At 41.5% G+C, this 21,401-nt stretch overlaps 1 protein-coding gene across 1 annotated transcript in view; it reads right to left on the minus strand.

The window, feature by feature from the left end:
- Positions 1 to 20,874, minus strand: part of coro6 (coronin 6) — a 44,062-nt gene extending 23,188 nt beyond the window's left edge. The window contains exons 1-2 of the mRNA XM_060936403.1: positions 20,706 to 20,874; positions 845 to 1,044 (exon numbers count right to left, since the gene is read on the minus strand). Of these exons, the coding sequence (XP_060792386.1) occupies positions 845 to 1,042 (198 nt within the window). The 5' untranslated portion in view covers positions 1,043 to 1,044; positions 20,706 to 20,874. The remainder of the gene's footprint in view (positions 1 to 844; positions 1,045 to 20,705) is intronic.
- Between the last annotated feature and the right edge of the window lie 527 nt (positions 20,875 to 21,401).

The raw sequence follows: 21,401 nt of genomic DNA on the forward strand, positions 1-21,401 counted from the left end.
CTGGTGTTAACAAGTAAGAGGTAATGTACGTGTAGGACAGAAATAGTTCAGCCTACAGATTACATCTGGAGAAGCGCTGGGTGAAAGGCATGAGTTTCAGCATCTTACGACTCTTAAGACTGCTAATCACTTATCAGGACTGAATAATCATTCATTCAATACCAGGTAACAATGATCGTTGATGTTATGGGAACTTGGTATGAGATTCTTCCACCTGAGCAATTATGAGAGCATTCCGTCACTGCTTCCTGAAAAGTATCTTCAGTAGAAATCAACACTACCCCTCACATGCTCCGTGAGGGGCCTGTGCATAGACTCGCCTCCCCCCTCTTGACGTATTGAATGGTTTGCCAAAGCATCTTTTTCCATGACCTTTCCAAACTCTTCCCATGCCAGAGGGTTTTTCCCCCCCAGCAACTACTTTTGCTCCAACACTTCTGACTCTCCTGTACATCTCAGTTGAAGTATGTCCACCACCAATGCACCCGAGAGTGACCACCATGACAGTCTTCTGATGACAGCTTCTTGCAGCTGCCTCTATGATCAACAGACTTGACCATGTTCCATTCAAACTCAAAGTCCATGATTTCACTCGGAACAAGGGAGAAGTTGTTCTTTCAGAGGTTGCGGTTAAATTCATCTCTCACCAAAGCTTCTTCCAGATGCTCCCAAGCAAACGTGACTCCATTTTGGATTCACCATCCATCAAGACACACTATACGTCCAAACGATTGTGGACACCCAACTATAACTCTTCCATTCTTCTTGAAAAACTTTCCAGTCGAGAAAGTTTTGGAGAACAGCTGTGGGGATTTGCTCATTTACAACAACTTATTCTTCTTACCTTTGAAAGGGGCAAAACCAAAAAGGCTCCTCCGCCACTGGACTCCACTATAACTGCCAGGAATTTCGGGTTGACTGCGCAGAACGAGCTGTCCCACGTCACCTTGGAAACCCGAATGTCATCGTAACTCTGCTCTGCCTTCGCAGCTTGACCAAAAACATGCCGGAACTTACTCTGGCGCACAATACTGCGACTCATCACTAGGAGAAAAAGAAAGGAAAAGCTGAGATCAGAGATAACGTTAAAACTTTTATGGCTTAATGGAGTTATACCAGCCATTAATACGACAGAAATATCAGTGAACAAGCAAAAGAAAAGTTTATTTGTATACATGATATATATCTCATCTCATTATCTCTAGCCACTTTATCCTGTTCTACAGGGTCGCAGGCAAGCTGGAGCCTATCCCAGCTGACTACGGGCGAAAGGCGGGGTACACCCTGGACAAGTCGCCAGGTCATCACAGGGCTGACACATAGACACAGACAACCATTCACACTCACATTCACACCTACGGTCAATTTAGAGTCACCAGTTAGCCTAACCTGCATGTCTTTGGACTGTGGGGGAAACCGGAGCACCCGGAGGAAACCCACGCGGACACAGGGAGAACATGCAAACTCCGCACAGAAAGGCCCTTGCCGGCCACGGGGCTCGAACCCGGACCTTCTTGCTGTGAGGCGACAGCGCTAACCACTACACCACCGTGCTGCCCCGTGATATATATGTCACATTCATTTCTAACCTATTATCACTGTGAAAATATTTGCACACGATTAGTTTCTTGCTGGTTAATTAAGCATAATCACTGAATATTTATGTAATGGCAGACATTTTAAAGCCCTGACATTTCTAGAGCACAACCAACATGCAATCAATCAGAAATGGGAGCTTCACTGACTTCTTGCTCAGCGTGAAAAGTGCATCAATAATCATTTACAGGGAAATGAATACTTAAGTCTGAGTGAAAAATACTGTCGCGAGCGGCGTGGAAGAAGAGTCGCCTGTGCTACTTGCTCTCGATAGATAGCACTGGCTTGACCATTTTAACACTACTGATGAATACTACACCGGCTGGAAAGTGACTTCACTGCTGCGCTGACAGCGCCGACTTGCGGTTAAGCTCGTGTTGGGATTCGAACAGGTTGAGGGCGATAAATTTTTGGTCCCTCCATAGTTAATAGAGGGGCAATTCCATGTAAATGTCAACCTCACCATGCAAAAATAAAGCAACATGTAATACATCAAAACCACTCCCAGAGATCTCACCTAGGCCTGTATTTTACAGATGTGAATAAGTTGAACCAATTTGTAACCAACCTAATATGTCCCTGTCAGTCTTTCTTTCTTATAATGTAAAACCCAAGCTAAAATCAACTTTGATCATGTACAATTCTATATTATTGCCACAAGCCACAGAAATGTATGCTAAAATCCACAAAACAGCAAAACAATAGCCATCCTAAGTATTATTTAAGAACTTTGATAGTTTTAGCTGATATTTAGAGAGTTTTTCAAAGGGTTATGGTGGTTAAATTGCTGATTTTCTAAACATATGCCATGTCTATTTCAGACGCGTCACATCCATAACGGAATTTTGTCACATCCATAACGCTGACTTTTCCTTCCGAAACTCTGCATGAAATACAAAATATTTTAAACAAAGATTTTTTAATATTCACCTTGGACCCCTCTATCAAATGGATATCTCCATTTCGACATTAGGTTTACAATTTCACAGAGTTTGATAAAAATGTACAGTCACCCAAGAAAAGTGATACTTTTTCTGTCACATCCATAACGCATCTTTTATTGGCGTTTTCTGGCATGCCCTAGATGTACTATGGGAATTGTTCTGGTTCTATCACTTCTCCAGTATGGTACAGCCTTAAAATATGCAACACCTGTTTAAATACTGGGAGACAATAAAACATGCACTGGGTCATTTGTTGCCATTTTTAGTTCAAGTGTCACGTCCATAACGCTGGAATTGCTCCCAGGGAGATGGTTAGGAAGGCCGGCAGACTTCAAAGGACTAACTCTTTGTTCAACGTTATGATACGTCACGTGACATTTACCGTGCACACGAACCCTGTTTTGCTATAGAAAAGACTATGCATGCGATGTATTTTTACAGTTTATTGAGAATATTCTAAGAATTTTGGTTTAAAATCAACGTTTTCAAACCGCAACATGCTCGTGCTTCGATTCCGTGTTTGTTTACATTTCGCAACAAGAGTAAAGTAGCGCGAAGCTCACTGAAAATATTATGAGCAAAAATTGAATAAACGCTGTACGTACTTTAAAAGCTACTGGGATAATAAAAGGTCCCAAAACATCGAGTATCAATATTTTTTATGTCTTGAAATCGAAGTAAAAAAAAAAATCAAATCTCAGACATTTTTTACAATTTTAGAATTGTTTAACTTATACTCAGTTTCGAACTGTTGAAGCTCACCTCTACGAGATGCCAAATTTTCCCTATTTCTCAGATCGCTTGATTTGAAAGATTCTGGCTTTTATTACTATTCTTCTTAAAGAAATAACAACCAGGAAATCTGGGGCAAAGATTTTTTTTTTGATAAGCCTTCAGTATTTGGCTTTGATTGCCGTATCGTAAAACGACGATGGTTAGAAAATAGGTAAATTGATGGCGTTTTTTTACAATAATTAAGACTTATTTTAAATTATTTTTACTCATCGTATATTTTTTTTTAAATGTTTTGTTTTTAAGTTTTCTTTCGCTTCTAAAATTATGAGTTTTAACTCAAAATCGTCTCTAAATTCACTGTCGTCCTATATGTTTGTTTAGCCGGTGTGCACAGTCGTGGTCACATGATGGTACAGTTCAACCTCAAATACGAAACGATAGGACGATCCTTTGAAGTTTGCCGGGTTTCCTAACCATTCCCCTCTATTAACTATGGTCCCTCCCACTATAAATCAAAATCTGATTGGTTAATTCATCGGTCACTTCCTACATAAACATGCACTGCCATGGCCTTCTGTCCCGGCAATGAAGTCCTAACCAATGAGTGAGCAGCTCTAAACTCTTCTCAGCCTAGACACAACAAACAAAACAATCTCATTGGATAACTAATGTTTTCAGGACAGTAACCCTTTCATTAATGAAGCATATTTGATAAAAAATGAGGCCAAATTAAAATTAGAAGAGAATAATTATCATGAAATTATGAAAGAATAAAAGAAATTACATATAACATTTGAAATATTGATATATTTGGGCCTTCTTTGAAGGCCTCAAAGGCCCTCTGGTATACATGAGTTCACTGAGGCCCTGTCCACACGGCAACGGATTCAGGTGAATCCGATAAAATTGTTTATCGTTTCGGCCTGGCATCCACACGGCACTGGCGTTTTGGGTGCCCCAAAACGAAATCTTTTGAGAACGGGTTCCAGAGTGGAAAAATCTGGCAACGGAGCCATTGCGAAGTCGTCTGGATGAGTAGAACGGATTTGTTTACGATGACGTCACAACCACATGACTGTCAGTGCTTCACGCCGGGTAGAAGTGTAACGAACTCGATGCGAGTTGTCAACAAATCCTATAACTTGGTTCATGAAACGCGCTTACAAAATATTTTCACTGCTTTCCAAAAACAATCCTGCCAGCAAAAATAGGGAAAAAAAAGGAGCGATCTCACCTCTTCAGATGTTGGTTTAAGTCCAACAATACATTCCTCAAAAAGGACGTAGAAGAACAAAGTAATCCATCAACGTGTAGCATTCAATTTATTCCGGACCATTAAAGAATTCTGGAGGATATCAGAATGTTGGCGTACCAGCTTCCATCTACCCTCGTTCATTCCTCTTTCCACGTCTTTCGTTTTACGCTACTGATTAATAATCAAAACCTTATGTGGCTGATGTTACAGAAGAAGGGGTTTATGCGCATGCGTCTACTTCTTCTATTGTTCTGGTGTCTCCGATGGGACCGTCTTACAGCGCACGTAGAGGTGCGGCATGTGTATTGCATCGTTTTCAGCAAGCGTTGCGTTGCCATATGAACCTGAAATTTTACTGATCCGTTGCCCATGTGGACGCGATATTTAAAAAAAAAAATCTCGTTGCCGTTGTCGTGTGGATGTAGCCTGAGACCCATGATTGACTAGTGTCCCTCATGGGCTCACAGACCCAAAAGACTCCTCCATTCTTGGGATCTCTTGTTGATAGTGTGAACAATTATAGTTGCACTGCTCATAAGTAAACTCGGTTAGAGAATAAGAAACCATGCGCACCAATGGACAAATTCAGGTTCCTTCACCATCAGGTTGATGTAGATTGCAATTTGGAGCAAGTAACAAGAGTCCATGAAGACATTATGTTTGAGCTGAACAGTCCAGTCCAGTGTGATGGTGTGGTAAATGGTGAACATCTTCCTGCTACACATTAGAGCCCCTGATACCCCTAAGGAACATCTGAATAGCATGATGACGACGACCCTTAATGGTTGCGAACAGACATTTCCAGCATGATAATGCACAATACCAAGGCAGTGATGCTCAAAAAGTCTGTGAAGGTTCTCAGTCATCCAGGTTATCGTAAACTGTAGGTGCTAAAGAAGGCAACTGGACTCGCTTGAAGACGTTTCACCTCTCATCCGAAAGGCTTCTTCAGTTCTGTCTGACTACTGTCCACCATTCTTGTCTGCTTTGACATGACCCATTTTAAAAACTACGTTATAGATCACGTGGTGGGCTTTCCCTATTTTGCGCAAGGCATTTTGGGATAGAAATTTGAAACAGGAGAGAAAAATGGAGGACGTGAGTGTGTGAATGAAACGTGAAAGACCGACTACAGTAACGGAAAGAAAGTGAGAAGAAAAGACGTTATGTTATATACGAAGGAAAGGAAACGCAGGAAATATCAAACTAATAAATATCGGCGCTCAGCGAGCACCTCGGTGTGATCAGCTGTTCGTTTAACGACAGAACGATGGAACTGTCAGTGCACGCTCAAAGGTAAACCTGCACACACACACGGACTTCCTCTGTCTGCTTGACTGCGCGAAGCGAGCGATTTCATGCACATTATTTGCTTTAATCCCCTCAAATTAAATAACTTCCCAGCCACAGAATAACCTGATATTTTGTGAGATGTTACAGAAATAAACATGTATCACAATGACCACATTTCAGAGGGAACAAGAAGACAGAGTCATCTATATCCCCCGCCCTGTATACCAACTATATACCAAGTTTCAAGATATTATTTGTCACATTTTTCAAGTTCTACTGCAGGAAACCAACCCTACCGCTTTACACGGACCTCAGCAGCCCATGGCATAAACCCACCAGACCTTTGGTCCAGGTGAGCTAAAAATTAAAATCTCACATTTCTTAGTATCAAAAGGCACATATACATTACTTAATCAACACATATACCAAATTTCAAGACCACACCACTCAGTTTTCAAGTTCTGCTCCGGAAACAAAACCTACCCCTAAGACTAACCTGAGAGACTAAGGCTACATCCACACGACAACGGCAACGAGATTTTTTTTTTAAATATCGCGTCCACATGGGCAACGGATCAGTAAAATATCAGGTTCATATGGCAACGCAACGCTTGCTGAAAACGATGCAATACACATGCCACACCTCTACGTGCACTGTAAGACGGTCCCATCGGAGACACCGGAACAATAGAAGAAGTAGACGCATGCGCATAAACCCCTTCTTCTGTAGCATTAGCTACATAAAGTTTTGATTATTAATCAATAGCGTAAAATGAAAGACGCGGAAAGAGGAATGAATGGGGGTAGATGGAAGCCGGTACGCCAACATTCTGATATCCTCCAGAATTCTTTAATGGTCCGGAATAAATTGAATGCTACACGTTGATGGATTACTTTGTTCTTCTACGCCCTTTTTGAGGAATGTATTGTCGGACTTAAACCAACATCTGAAGAGGTGAGATCGCTCCTTTTTTTTTTTTCCTATTTTTGCTGGCGGGATTGTTTTTGTTTTTGGAAAGCGCACGGGCGGTGCGCGGTTTGGTACTGCTTCCAAGTGTTTGGACTAAAGACTCTGCCCTAAGAGCTATTCTCTCACTCTCTCTCTCTCACTTTGCACCATTACACAATAAATATTCACAGTGAAAATATTTTGTAAGCGCGTTTCATGAACCAAGTTATAGGATTTGTTGACAACTCGCATCGAGTTCGTTACACTTCTACCCGGCGTGAAGCACTGACAGTCGTGGTTGTGACGTCATCGTAAACAAATCTGTTCTACTCATCCAGACGACTTCGCAATGGCTCCGTTGCCAGATTTTTCCACTCTGGAACCCGTTCTCAAAAGATTTCGTTTTGAGGCACCCAAAACGCCGGTGCTGTGTGGACGCCAGGCCGAAACGATAAACAATTTTATCAGATTCACCTGAATCCGTTGCCGTGTGGACAGGGCCTAAGTCAGAAATTGTTTCCATGGAAACATAAATTAAAATTTCTCAAATTTCTTAGTATGAAAAGGCACATCTACATCACCTTGTTAACATGTACACCAAGTTTCAAATCCGTATCGTGAATAGTTTTGGATATATGCTCCGGAAACAAACATTGCTTTTAGAAACTAAGTCAAATTTTATTTTTTATGTAAAAATTTGAAAAATACTTTCTAAAAAAAATCCAAAATAGGCAAAAGGCATCAGTTCACATGTTGCTTGACATGTATACAAAATTTCATGAAGATATCTTCAGTAGTTTTAAAGATATGGCCCGGAAACAAAAACGTGACCGGACGGACGGACGGAACCCATTTCTATATCCCCCGTCAAACTTTGTTTGGGCGGGCATTAACTAAATTTCACTGATTTTATGAAATCGAAAGGCCGTCTATCTTTAAGCCTCTGCACATTGAATTTCTCAGGAAGATCTTGGCTTTATGATGTCGTTATCTTGGGAAAACAAAGTGATGAAATCCCAAGACAATTTCTAAATTTAAACACGCAATTTGGTCACCATTTTGACCCCTTCAAAACAACTCCAAGTCCTGGTTTGAGTGGAGATTTCTGCAGGATTGACTAAAAAAATCGTTTAAGTGGAAAGAGCTTCAGGATGTTCGGAAGTAACTCGCTATGAATGACGTGGACAGTGAAGGTTTTATTGCTGTGAATTTCTGTTTGTGTTCAACACAATATTCAATTTGATCAAATTACAATTGATAAATAAATAAATTTGATCCAATTTGATGATAAATATAAAGGTTTACAAACTATACAAGGACAGAAGAGACCGTTGTGCGTTTATATAATGAGCGTGAGGTTAGGATGAGGTACATTGTGATTGCGATGTTAGCTGGTGTTGGAGGTGAAACTGTGACAGGTTTAAATTAAATTAACGACAATTAACGCCACTGTTCAGATTCAAATTACTGACTATTTTGCCTTCACTATCACCTGATGCTTGGTAAGACAATTTCCCCCTTTGTTCTCGGTCTGCATTTACATTCAGCCTCTCCATCCTTATCTCTCTTGTTAGCTCATCTGGCTGATAGGTGAGGATAGAGTTTATACCATCGTGTGTTCTCCGTCGTCCATTGGGCGTCATCCACGTTTCATGAAAATCGCTTCTTCTCTCTGAATTCTTCACTGATTTTTATTCTTTTTGGCAGGAAGGTAGGTCTGCCTGGGGTGCGTATAATAGTTTCTACCCAAATTTGCATAATTGCAATTAATAATGAAGATATGGAGTAATTAAATCACTCCCTAATGAGCAGTTTCCACACAAATCGCTTCTTCTCCCCCATCAATTCTTCACCGATTTTGATTCTGGCATGAAGGTAGGGGAACCTAGGGTGCATAGAACTTCTACTCAGATTTGCTTCATTACAATTATTAATGAAGTTATGGACTAATTAATCGCTTCTTCTCGGTTGATTCCTCGCCGTTTTGGATTCTTTCTGGTAAATAGGTCGGTATTCCTAGGTTGGATATCACTTCTATATATAGCTTGTATATAGCTTGCAACATTTATTGCGCAAGGAAGGAGACCTACTTTAGATCAATCCTTCTGGACTAGACGGGGCCAGAGTGAGTTACGCCGTCACTGATGGTCTCGTTTCACTCCTTCATCTCCTTCTCCTATATTTTTGAACAGATTTTAAATTAAAAAAAAAAACATCCTGTTCTTTTGCTGTCCATCGTAAGGCATCCACGTAATCCTACCGCAACAGTAGTTCAAATTTTTGGTCCAGGGAAACTCAAAGGAGCACCATGTGTGTCCCCACCACCTTACCTCTAGCTTTAGATTGGTAATTTGTCATAACCACATCTGTGTAAACATCAGAGAAACATCCACCAGCAGCTCGCAGAGAGAAATGAGAGCACGACATGCAGCTAGTGGATTTGTGACATCAGCAAATAGTAGTGTTAGTCGTAAAACAAGAGATCGTCAACCATCACACGTGACCAGTTCATTCATTCATTCATCACTGCAACACCCTGTGGCTCGACAAAATAATCAGAATGGTAAAATACTTTAAATAGTATTGGCCTTTCATTTATTTCAAATGAACTTCTTGTTGTTGAGCAGTTATTGATCACGATTTGCCAAAGGTTTTTATTCCCGATTAATCAACTTGGAGACAAAACTGAAGTTGCGCTTTCGGTTTCACTTCATTTCCTTCCGAAATTCTTTCTTCATAATGCTTTGTTTTATGTTTAAAGAGCTTTTCCTCAGCTTACAGTTCGCTCTGAACTTTCCAGGACAACTTTATATTAAAGCTGTGTGTATTTTTGTGTTTTGCTGTTGCCTAGTTGCTGTGTTAAACTGTCATGATGTTATTCTGGGAAGCTTCGCAAGACAGACAGATGACAAAAACAAACAGGCACGGCTCCATCACTGACAGACTCACACCCTCAGCGAGCTTCACATGGGATCAGTAATGAGCAGGATGTAGCTATCTGCTGAGTGATCGTGATCGTAAACTTGTCCCTAATTTATATTCCTCTAATCGCATAACAGTCTGAAAGGTTAAGCTTGTTACTATGGAGTCAATAAATTAGATCTGTTTATAAGGTCAGTGACAAGAGGGACTAGGTGAGGCTGAGCATTAGTCAATTTATTGCCACAATTTTATGATAAACAGGTCAATTAAAGCAGTGGTGAACTGTTACTATTAGAGCTGGGACTTAAGCTCAGCCAAAACTTAGCCAGACACCAAACTAGATAGAACTCGACGCCAACGGCGTCGATGGGGATGCCTCCGCCCGGGAGACCACACGCCTTATTAAGCTGTGATTTGGGGATGGACATTGGACCTCACAGTAGTCTTGACCTGGTGAAATTACTTGTATTAGCCTTGGAGATGTTGTGTTCACAAGGTTTTCGGACAGACATTTGACCTCACAGTGACCTTGACCTTAGACCTTTTGATCTCAAAATCTAATCAGTTCATGTTTGTCCCAAAGCGCACAAATGGTGAAAGTTTGGTGAAGTTCCTTTCATTAGCCTTTGAGATATCGCGTTCACAAGGTTTCGGGACGGACGCATGCACAGACGCATGCATGGACGGATGGATCACAAGGTTTCGGGACGGACGCACGGACAGACGGACAACCCGAAAACATAATGCCTCCTGCACCTTACGGTGGCGGAGGCGTAATAATAAAAAGCACCAGGGTAAAGGATTTTGCAAGGGATTAGCATCAGGCTGCTGGGCTACTCCATTGTGTGTAGCTGTCGATGTTGGTTTTAAAAGTAACTAAGTAAATTTATCAAGGAAATGAATACTTAAGTCTGAGTGAAAACTACTGTTGCGAGCGGCATGGAAGAGGAGTCCGGAGACAGAAATCTTAGTTTCTCGGTTGTTAGTCTGTGCTACTTGCTCTCGATAGATAGCACTGGCTTGACTGCTTTATTAGCATTCGCTAACACTACTGATGAACGCTACACTGGCTGGAAGGTGACTTCACTGCTGCATTGACGGCGCCGACTCACGGTTAAGCTCGTGTCGGGGTTCAAGGAGGCCGAGGATGACAAATTTTTGGTCCCTCCCACTATAAATCAAAATCTGATTGGTTAATTCATCTGTCACTTCCTACATAAACATACACTGCCATGGCCTTCTGTTCCGGCAATGAAGTCCTAACCAATGAGTGAGCAGCTCGAAACTCTTCTCAGCCTAGAGACAACAAACAAAATCTCATCAAATAACTCGATTTTAATGTTTTCAGGACAGTAATTTGTGTCCTTTCATTTCTGAAGCACATTTGATAGAAAATGAGGCCAAATTAGAATTAGAAGAGAATAATTATGAAAGAAATTAAATATAAGATTTGAAATGCTGACATGTTTGGGCTTCTCCGAAGGCCTCAAAGGCCCTGACGGTTCCCCTGGGAATTGAAGAGAAATGTAAAAGATTGTGCAGTGCAAATGCAGTGAGACGCACAATAAAAATAGTGACACACTTAGGAACGCCTCATTAATCAGACTCCCACCGCCACAAAAGAAGAGTCCCCAGAGTGCGAAGCCGTCTCCCTTCAGCTTCACAGACGAGTCGCTTCTTTTTCAAATGACTTTTATTCAGTTGAACCGATTCTCAAGCATGAACAAATGAATGAATCGAATGACTTAGCTTTTTACATCTTTACTCATTAAGAGTGCTGTCTGTCAGAAAGAAAGTTGGACTTTACAAATAACTAGCTTCACTTAGCTACAGTCCTGTGCAAAATTCTTATGCACATGTATGTAAAGAAATGCTGTGGACCAAAAATGGCTTAAAAAAAATAATGAAATGAAATGTTTCAACATTAAAAAAAAAAAATACTATAGAGAGTAAGAAGTAAGCCATAACGAGGCCGTCATTGACGGCGTAGCTCACTCCGCCCCGTCTAGTCCAGAAGGAACGATCTAAAGCGGGCCACCTTACGGGCGCAATAAATGTTGCAAGCTATATACAAGCTATATACAGAAGTGATAGCCACCCTAGGAATACCGACCTATTTACCAGAAAGAATCTAAAAACGGCGAGGAATTGACCGAGAAGAAGCGATTTTTGTTGAACTGCTGTTGAATTAAGGCTTAATTAGTCCATAACTTCATTAATAATTGTAATGAAGCAAATCTGGGTAGAAGTTATATGCACCCTAGGTTCCCCTACCTTCATGCCAGAAAGAATCAAAATTGATGAATTGAGGGAGAAGAAGCGATTTGTGTGGAAACTGTTCGTTAGGGATTGATTAATTACGCCATATCTTCATTAATTCCAATTATGCAAATTTGGGTAGAAGCTATTATATGCACCCCAGGCAGACCTACCTTCCTGCCAAAAAGAATAAAAATTGGTGAAGAATTGAGAGAGAAGCAGCGATTTTCGTGAAATGTGGATGACGCCGGACAGATGACGGACAACACATGATGGCATAAACTCATCACCTGTCGGCCGGATGAGCTAATAAATGAAAGAAAGTCAGTATTTGGTGTCAGACGACCCTTTGCTTTAAAATAAATAGTAGTTTCAGGTCCAGTGAGTGCAGTTTGATAAGGAAATGAGCTGTAGGTTTTACTGAGCATCTTACAGAACCAGCCACAGTTCTTCTGGACACTTTCTGTCACACTCGCTTCTTCATTTTGCACCAAAACCCAGCAGCCTTCATTATGTTTTCTTTTTTAATTTGAAAAAGTGGTCTCTTATGTAGTATGCTGCTCAGATACAAACTTTTTTTTGTTCTGTAACGTTTAATTTTGTGCTGGAAAAAAAAGCGTGAACGTTTGGAACTCATTCATCTCATCTCATTATCTGTAGCCGCTTTATCCTGTTCTACAGGGTCGCAGGCAAGCTGGAGCCTATCCCAGCTGACTACGGGCGAAAGGCGGGGTTCACCCTGGACAAGTCGCCAGGTCATCACAGGGCTGACACATAGGTACAGACAACCATTCACACTCACATTCACACCTACGGTCAATTGAGGCCCTGTCCACACGGCAACGGATTCAGGTGAATCCGATACAATTGTTTATTGTTTCGGCCTGGCGTCCACACGGCACCGGCGTTTTGGGTGCCCCAAAACGCAATCTTTTGAGAACGGGTTCCAGAGTGGAAAGATCTGGCAACGTTGCCGTTGCAAAGTCGTCTGGATGAGTAGAACGGATTTGTTTACGATGACGTCACAACCACATGACTGTCAGTGCTTCACGCCGGGTAGAAGTGTAACGAACTCGATGCGAGTTGTCAACAAATCCTATAACTTGGTTCATGAAACGCGCTTACAAAATATTTTCACTGTGAATATTTATTGTGTAATGGTGCAAAGAGAGAGAGAGAGAATAGCCCTTAGGGCAGAGTCAATCCCGCCAGCAAAAATAGGGAAAAAAAGGAGCGATCTCACCTCTTCAGATGTTGGTTTAAGTCCTACAATACATTCCTCAAAAAGGGCGTAGAAAAGCAAATTAATCCATCAACGTGTAGCATTCAATTTATTCCGGACCATTAAAGACGCCGCCTTCCGCGTAGAATCATACGTCATCCTCGCCGCCATATTGGATAGGTCAAAGCGGAGAATAAAGATGCCTCATTCATGTGCTGCGTTTAACTGTACCAACAGGTTTGCCGTCCAAACGAGATCACATGGGATTACCTTTCACAGGTGAGACTGGAAAAATACTTTTCATTGTATTTGGTCATTATAATGTAATTTTACGAACAGATTTTTCTGACTTTGTGGCTAATATGAAGTCTCGCGCATAATAGTTTATGCGCATGCGTCCTTACTTCTTCTATTGTTCTGGTGTCTCCGAAGGGACTGTCTTACACCGCCCCTAGAGGTGTGGCATGTGTATTGCATCGTTTTCAGCAAGCGTTGCGTTGCCATATGAACCTGATATTTTACTGATCGTTGCCCATGTGGACACGATATTTTTTTAAATAACATCTCGTTGCCGTTGTCGTGTGGATGTAGCCTTAGAGTCACCAGTTAACCTAACCTGCATGTCTTTGGACTGTGGGGGAAACCGGAGCACCCGGAGGAAACCCACGCGGACACGGGGAGAACATGCAAACTCCGCACAGAAAGGCCCTCGCCGGCCACGGGGCTCGAACCCGGACCTTCTTGCTGTGAGGCGACAGCGCTAACCACTACACCACCATGCTGCCCCCCGTTTGGAACTCAAAAATGTTTTTCTAATGTTTTGACTCAATTCATACACATACAGTACCTGTGCAAAAGTCTTAGGCACCTTGTATGTGTATGAATTGTACCTAGTCTTAGCTAGGTAGCTAACAATTATCACAAACGGAAACTTTTCCTTATTCATAGTTTAGTAAGGAATAAAGCATGATGGGGTGTGCTGTTATAGGAAAATAATCAACGCTGAGGAATTGTGACGTGGTATTGTTACCACCTTTAAGTTTTACAATAACAGCACGTGCTGAAGCGTTTCATTTCTACTTACACCACAGTGGTTTGTCAAATATTAAAATTTTTAACCATTTATAGTTACATTTAATGTTGTGGAAATGTCTATAAAACAAGTTAGGTATCACTCTTATCACTTACATTATTGCAGTGATAAACTGTCGTCCTCTTATCAGTCTCTCTTAAAGTTAAGACAAAAAAATTAATTAAAAAAAAGTTACAGAGAAACCTGTGACAAAGTGCAAATCCCTGACTAATCCCAAGCGCTGATACTGGAGACTCCTTCCATAAATGTTAAACGGTTGTCTCCTTACCCAAAGATTCACCATGTCAACAATTATGCTGTTTTTTTTAATAATGATCTTTCTTTCGCTTTAGTTTGTTTGAAGTAATGCATAAAGACAAACCTGTAATTTGATTGTGAGCCTGCTGTTTATTGTCAGAGCTGCTGTGATAGAAAATGTATCAGCACCTTCTGACCAATCAGATTCAAGATTTCAACAAGTAGGTTATAAATACAGAGCAGTAAAGCATGATGTGGGTTTGGTCAGTGGTAGACCGTGTGTTCTGTTTCATCCACATGTGTTTCTTATGGAATCATGATACCATGATAATGAATAAAGGTTTTTCATAATAAATGACCTAATATCTAATAATTATGACTTGGTATCTCCTATCTCACTTGGTATCTCATTCTCTATTCTCTTCCTCTCACACATTCATATCATGACTCCTCTTCATCATCATGTGACCTATTTTTGCACATTCTGGGACATACTGTACAGCTTGCACTTCAAAACAACTCATACACATACCCTTTAAATATGTCCACTTTTCAAATTTGTATATTTTAGATTCTTCTTATTTTTTTATTCCATGTATATAAGCTACTTTTGTCTTTGCTAAAGTCTATATTACCTGTTCAAGCACCAATCACCAAAGCAAATTCCTTGTATGTAAGAATGTACTTGGCAAAAAAAATCTGATTCTTATCATTTGGGCTTAGTATTGAATAATTATGACATTATATCATAAATTGGGCTTAGTATTTCATAATTTGGGTTTAGTGGCTCATAATGTGGGCTTACTATCTAATAATTATGACATTATATCATAAGTTGGGCTTAGTATCAATTAATTTGGGTTCAGTATCTCAATATGGGCTTACTATCTAATAATTATGATGTTATATCATAAATTGGGCTTAATCTCTCATAATTTGGGCTTAGTATATAATAATCATGGCATTTTCTCATAAGTTGGGATTAGTATCTCAAAATTCGGGCTTAGTATCTAGTAACTGACTTGGTATCTCATAATTTGGGCTTACTATCTCATAAGTTGGGCTTAGTATATAATCACTGACTTGGCATCTCATAATTTGGGCTTACTATCTAATAATTATGACTTCTCATAATTTGGGCTTAGTATCTAATCACTGACTTGGCATCTCATAATTTGGGCTATCTAATAATTATGACTTCTCATAATTTGGGCTTAGTATCTCATAATTTGGGCTTACTATCTAATAATTATGACATTATCTCATAAGTTGGGCTTAGTGTCTCAATTAGGGTTTAGTATCTCATAATTCGGGTTTACTATCTAAAAACCGTGCCTTGTTATCTCATTATTTGGGTTTAGTATCCAATAATTGTGACTTGTTAGATTAGATTAGATAAAACTTTATTGATCCCTTTGGGAGGGTTCCCTCAGGGAAATTAAGAATGTTATCTCATAAGCTGGGTTTAGTAGTTCAATTTAGGCTTAGTATCTAATAATTATGACTTGGTATTTCATAATTTAGGCTTAGGATCTCATAATTTTGCTTTACTATATAATAATAATAATAATAATAATAATAATTAAAGCCGCTAGCGGCCTTGATGGGCCCTCGCACGTGTGGTTCCGCAACCCAGGACATTCCGCCACCCAACAAAACAGTCACGTCATATATTCATCAAATGTTCAAAGGTGATGTGCAAATGCCATGACTGCTTGACGGATGAGAGATAGACAGACAAAGACTGTAAGTGTGTGTGTGTGTGTGTGTGTGTGTGTGTGTTTCTGTGGTGTGAAAATTTAAATTTATATATGTATAAAACTATACGTGTCTCCTCCTTATCTCTATCTCACGCTGTAATCTTAAGTTTAGCTTTCCTGTGTCTGCAGTGTGTGTGTGTGTGTGTGTGTACATGCAGAGTTTTCATATGTCTGCAACAAAATGCACAATGATGGCAGGTCACTAATATATAGATTTAGGCACTGCCTAAAAGCGGAGCTCCCATCTGTTTCTGGGTTGTAGAATTTTCTTATATCATAGCCAGTCTCTTTTGTTTTATTTCTTTACTGGCTAGCACTGACTACTAGGCGGTGTGTATGACTGGTAATTACTAACACTGGCCACTAGGCGGTGTGTATGACTGATAATTACTAACACTGGCCACTAGGCGGTGTGTATGACTGGTAATTACTAGCACTGACCACTAGGCGGTGTGTATGACTGGTAATTACTAACACTGGCCACTAGGCGGTGTGTCTCATCTCATCTCATTATCTCACAGGCAAGCTGGAGCCTATCCCAGCTGACCACGGGCGAAAGGCGGGGTACACCCTGGACAAGTCGCCAGGTCATCACAGGGCCGACACATAGACACAGACAACCATTCACACTCACATTCACACCTACGCTCAATTTAGAGTCACCAGTTAACCTAACCTGCATGTCTTTGGACTGTGGGGGAAACCGGAGCACCTGGAGGAAACCCACGCGAACATGGGGAGAACATGCAAACTCCGCACAGAAAGGCCCTTGCCGGCCACGGGGCTCGAACCCGGACCTTCTTGCTGTGAGGTGACAGCGCTAACCACTACACCACCGTGCCTAGGCGGTATGTCTCATCTCATCTCATTATCTCTAGCCGCTTTATCCTTCTACAGGGTCGCAAGCAAGCTGGAGCCTATCCCAGCTGACTACGGGCGAAAGGCGGGGTACACCTTCTTGCTTCTTGCTTCTAAGACCTTCTTGCTGTGAGGCGACAGCGCTAACCACTACACCACCGTGCCTAGGCGGTATGTATGACTGGTAATTACTAACACTGGGTACTAGGCAGTGTGTATTACTGGTAATTACTAACACTGACCACTAGGCGTTGTGTATGACTGGTAATTACTAACACTGACCACTAGGCGGTGTGTATTACTGGTAATTACTAACACTGACCACTAGGCGGTGTGTATGACTGGTAATTACTAACACTGACCACTAGGCGGTGTGTATGACTGGTGGTACACGTACGGACAAACCACAAAAAATTCAACTCGATGGGTTTACCATTTTTTCTTAGGTATGGTGCTCCGCTGGAGCGCCGCTATTATTGTGTGCGCGCGTGTGTGTCTGTTTGTCAGAGGGAGAGAGAGAGAGAGAGAGAGAGAGAGAAAGTGTGTGTGAGTGTGCTCATAGATGTTGCATGTGCATGTGAGTGCATACTTGTGTGTGTGTATGCATAAATATGCATACGACTGTGAGTGTGTGTATGAGTGTGCACAGAATTGTATATGTTATATCATGAGACTCACGATACCCAATATTTTGTAAAGTTTCAGATCAATCCATCAATGAATTGAACATTTTTCCCCATTTCCTGCTTGGCCAGATGGTGGCACTGTGCTAGGCATATCTGAATTACACATGTGAATATCATCACAATCATAATACACAATATTTTGTAAAGTGTCAGATCAATCAGTTAAGGCATTGCCAATTTCTGGCACATTTCCTGCTTGGCCAGGTGGTGGCGCTATAACAGGCAGGCCCATTGGGCGTCAGGTTATCATAATAATCATAATATCTATTGAAGTAAGAAGTGTCCGACCGTACAGTCAATGCACTGTGGCTTTCTGACACGTTTCCTGTTTATGTGGCAAGATATTAAAATCATAAGGCCATTTCAACATATTACAAGATATCATACGGGTAAATCCCTTCGCAATTTAATATCAGCAACATCTTGGCATCACGTATAACAAATTTCACATGAATCTCATGAACTGTCTAGGAGGAGCATGTTAAAATTCATCATGTGTCAAAAGACATATTCAAAGCCCTATTCTTTCCTTGGCCAGTTGGTGGCGCTATACCAGACAGGCCCATAACAGCTAGAGTATCAGAATCAGATTACAAGATATCAAGTTCAACATTCAGCAATATCTTGGCATATTATATGTTATAATATTTCAACATATTACAACATATCAAAAATCCCTTAGCAATTCATTCATTCATCTCATTATCTCTATCGCTTTATCCTTCTACAGGGTCGCAGGCAAGCTGGAGCCTATCCCAGCTGACTACGGGCGAAAGGCGGGGTACACCCTGGACAAGTCGCCAGGTCATCACAGGGCTGACACATAGACACAGACAACCATTCACACTCACATTCACACCTACGCTCAATTTAGAGTCACCGGTTAACCTAACCTGCATGTCTTTGGACTGTGGGGGAAACCGGAGCACCCGGAGGAAACCCACGCGGACACAGGGAGAACATGCAAACTCCACACAGAAAGGCCCTCGCCGGCCCCGGGGCTCGAACCCGGACCTTCTTGCTGTGAGGCGACAGCGCTAACCACTACACCACCGTGCCACCCCCTTAGCAATTCAACTTCAGTAATATCCTGGCATCATGTTTGCCAAGTTTCACATGAATTTGATGAACCGTCTAGGAGGAGTACGTTAAAAATGACCACGTGTAATTTCACTCCAAATGGCCTTATGACATCATCATTCCAAAGTTCTACCCATTCATTTCAATGGGAAATGGAAAAAGGGGCGCTATGAAGTCCCTGGGCCATAAGTCTGTGGCTGAGTAGCGGTGACAATGACTGATGTGTGTATCAAATTTCATGAGTTTTCGTGCATGGGAAATGCCTCAAATAAGGCCAAACGTGGCAGAATAAGAAGATCCTTCGAAAAACAATAGGGTCTTCGCACCGAACGGTGCTCGGGCCCTAATAATAATAATAATCCTTCGAAAAACAATAGGGTCTTCGCACCGAACGGTGCTCGGGCCCTAATAATAATGATGATGATTTGTTATCTCATAATTTGGGCTTAGTATATAATAATTGTGACTTGTTATCTCATAAGCTGGGTTTAGTAGTTCAATTTGGGCTTACTATCTAATAATTATAACTTGTTATATCATAAGATGGCCTTAGTATCTCAATTTGGGCTTAGTATCTAATAATTGTGACGTCTCATAATGTGGGATTAGTATCTAATAATTGTGACTTGTTATCTCCCAGTTTGGGCTTAGTGTCTCATAAATATGACTTCTCATAAATTGGGCTTAATATCTCATAATTTGGGCTTAGTATCTAATAACTTTGACTTGGTATCCCAAAATTTGGGCTTACTATCTAATTATGACTTCTCATAAGTTGGGCTTAGTATCTAACAATTATGACTTGGTATTTCATAATTTAGGCTTAGGATCTCATAACTTCGCTTTACTATATAATAATAATAATAATAATAATAATAATAATAATAATGATTTGGGATAGGCGCCAGCTTGCCTGCGACCCTGTAGAACAGGATAAAGCGGCTAGAGATAATGATGAGCTGAGATTTATCATCTCATAATTTGGGCTTAGTATCTCATAACTTATGTTCTCGTAATAATGACATAAATATGAAATATGAGAAGGTTTCGCATAATTATGACTTAAGTCGGGCGGCACGGTGGTGTAGTGGTTAGCGCTGTCGCCTCACAGCAAGAAGGTCCGGGTTCGAGCCCCGGGGCCGGCGAGGGCCTTTCTGTGCGGAGTTTGCATGTTCTCCCCGTGTCCGCGTGGGTTTCCTCCGGGTGCTCCGGTTTCCCCCACAGTCCAAAGACATGCAGGTTAGGTTAACTGGTGACTCTAAATTGACCGTAGGTGTGAATGTGAGTGTGAATGGTTGTCTGTGTCTATGTGTCAGCCCTGTGATGACCTGGCGACTTGTCCAGGGTGAACCCCACCTTTCGCCCGTAGTCAGCTGGGATAGGCTCCAGCTTGCCTGCGACCCTGTAGAACAGGATAAAGCGGCTAGAGATAATATGTTCCGAATGCAGCTCTGATTCGATTCACTTAAAGAGTCGACTCTGGAAAGCGAGTCCATCCCGAGAGCGAATGACACGGACACTTTCCTAATATAGTCATGCTGAACATGAACCCCCCAACAGCCCCGCCCCCTTCCGCACCTGGCCATTCGCCATAAATATTCCTGTCCTAAACCCCGCCCCGATACACCCCGCGCGCGCCTCCGGGCTGACGGACCGAAAAGAAGTGCGTGAGCACAGGGCCACGGAGCGCGCGCTCTGGCGCAGTCTTACGCACAAATCGTGACATGGCAGGATTCAGCAGCAAGTCTTTATCATAAAAACGACGCAACTCCAAACTGCACAAATGTCTCCCAGAACACCTGAATAAAAGGCTCACCTGTGTATTTGTGGTCTTCACACCGGCCCGGTTTGTTAAATGCGCCTCTCCTTAATTTCTGCTGGTTTTGGTCACAAAAGATGCAACTCGTCCTCCGGTGTTGTTTTTTAATTCCAGGTGAGAAAGTTTATCAACTCGGAAAAGCCCCACTCGGTGTGCTGATCTCCAGCTTCCACTGAGAGAAAGAGAGAGAGAGAAATAGAGAGGGGGATGGAGGGAGGGATGGAGAGAGGTTCTATTTTCGAAACGCGCGAGGCCACGTGCACTGTCTAGTGTCCCACATGCTAAAGAGCTCTGCAGTGTTTTCAGGGGAAAGTAAAGAAAGCAAGCTCATAAAGTCTCTAGATGACGTCACAACCTAATTTGCATACTAGTTATTCATCTGCATGGCTCCATTATTTCCCCATTCCATAGAAATGGGCTTCAAAGTCAAATTCGGAGTCAGTCTGCGCATTAAACTGCATATCACGGGTAAATTCAGGAGTAAGATCAATGTAATTCTCCTATTTTATATTAAACGTTGGTCAAATATCTGTAACATTCTGAATTCTGTGCAATTTTTTTTTTTTTACCTTGCGCAATACCAGAAAAATTCAGTTGAAATCAAGCCATCTGAGGCGAATTGGTCCGCCTCTGAAAAAACTTGGCGTTTGGATTTCCCGGCAAACATTGATTTTCGTGACGTCGCGTGCGGGA

Source organism: Neoarius graeffei, chromosome 12 (assembly GCF_027579695.1).
Source record: "Neoarius graeffei isolate fNeoGra1 chromosome 12, fNeoGra1.pri, whole genome shotgun sequence".
Taxonomy (NCBI): domain Eukaryota; kingdom Metazoa; phylum Chordata; class Actinopteri; order Siluriformes; family Ariidae; genus Neoarius; species Neoarius graeffei.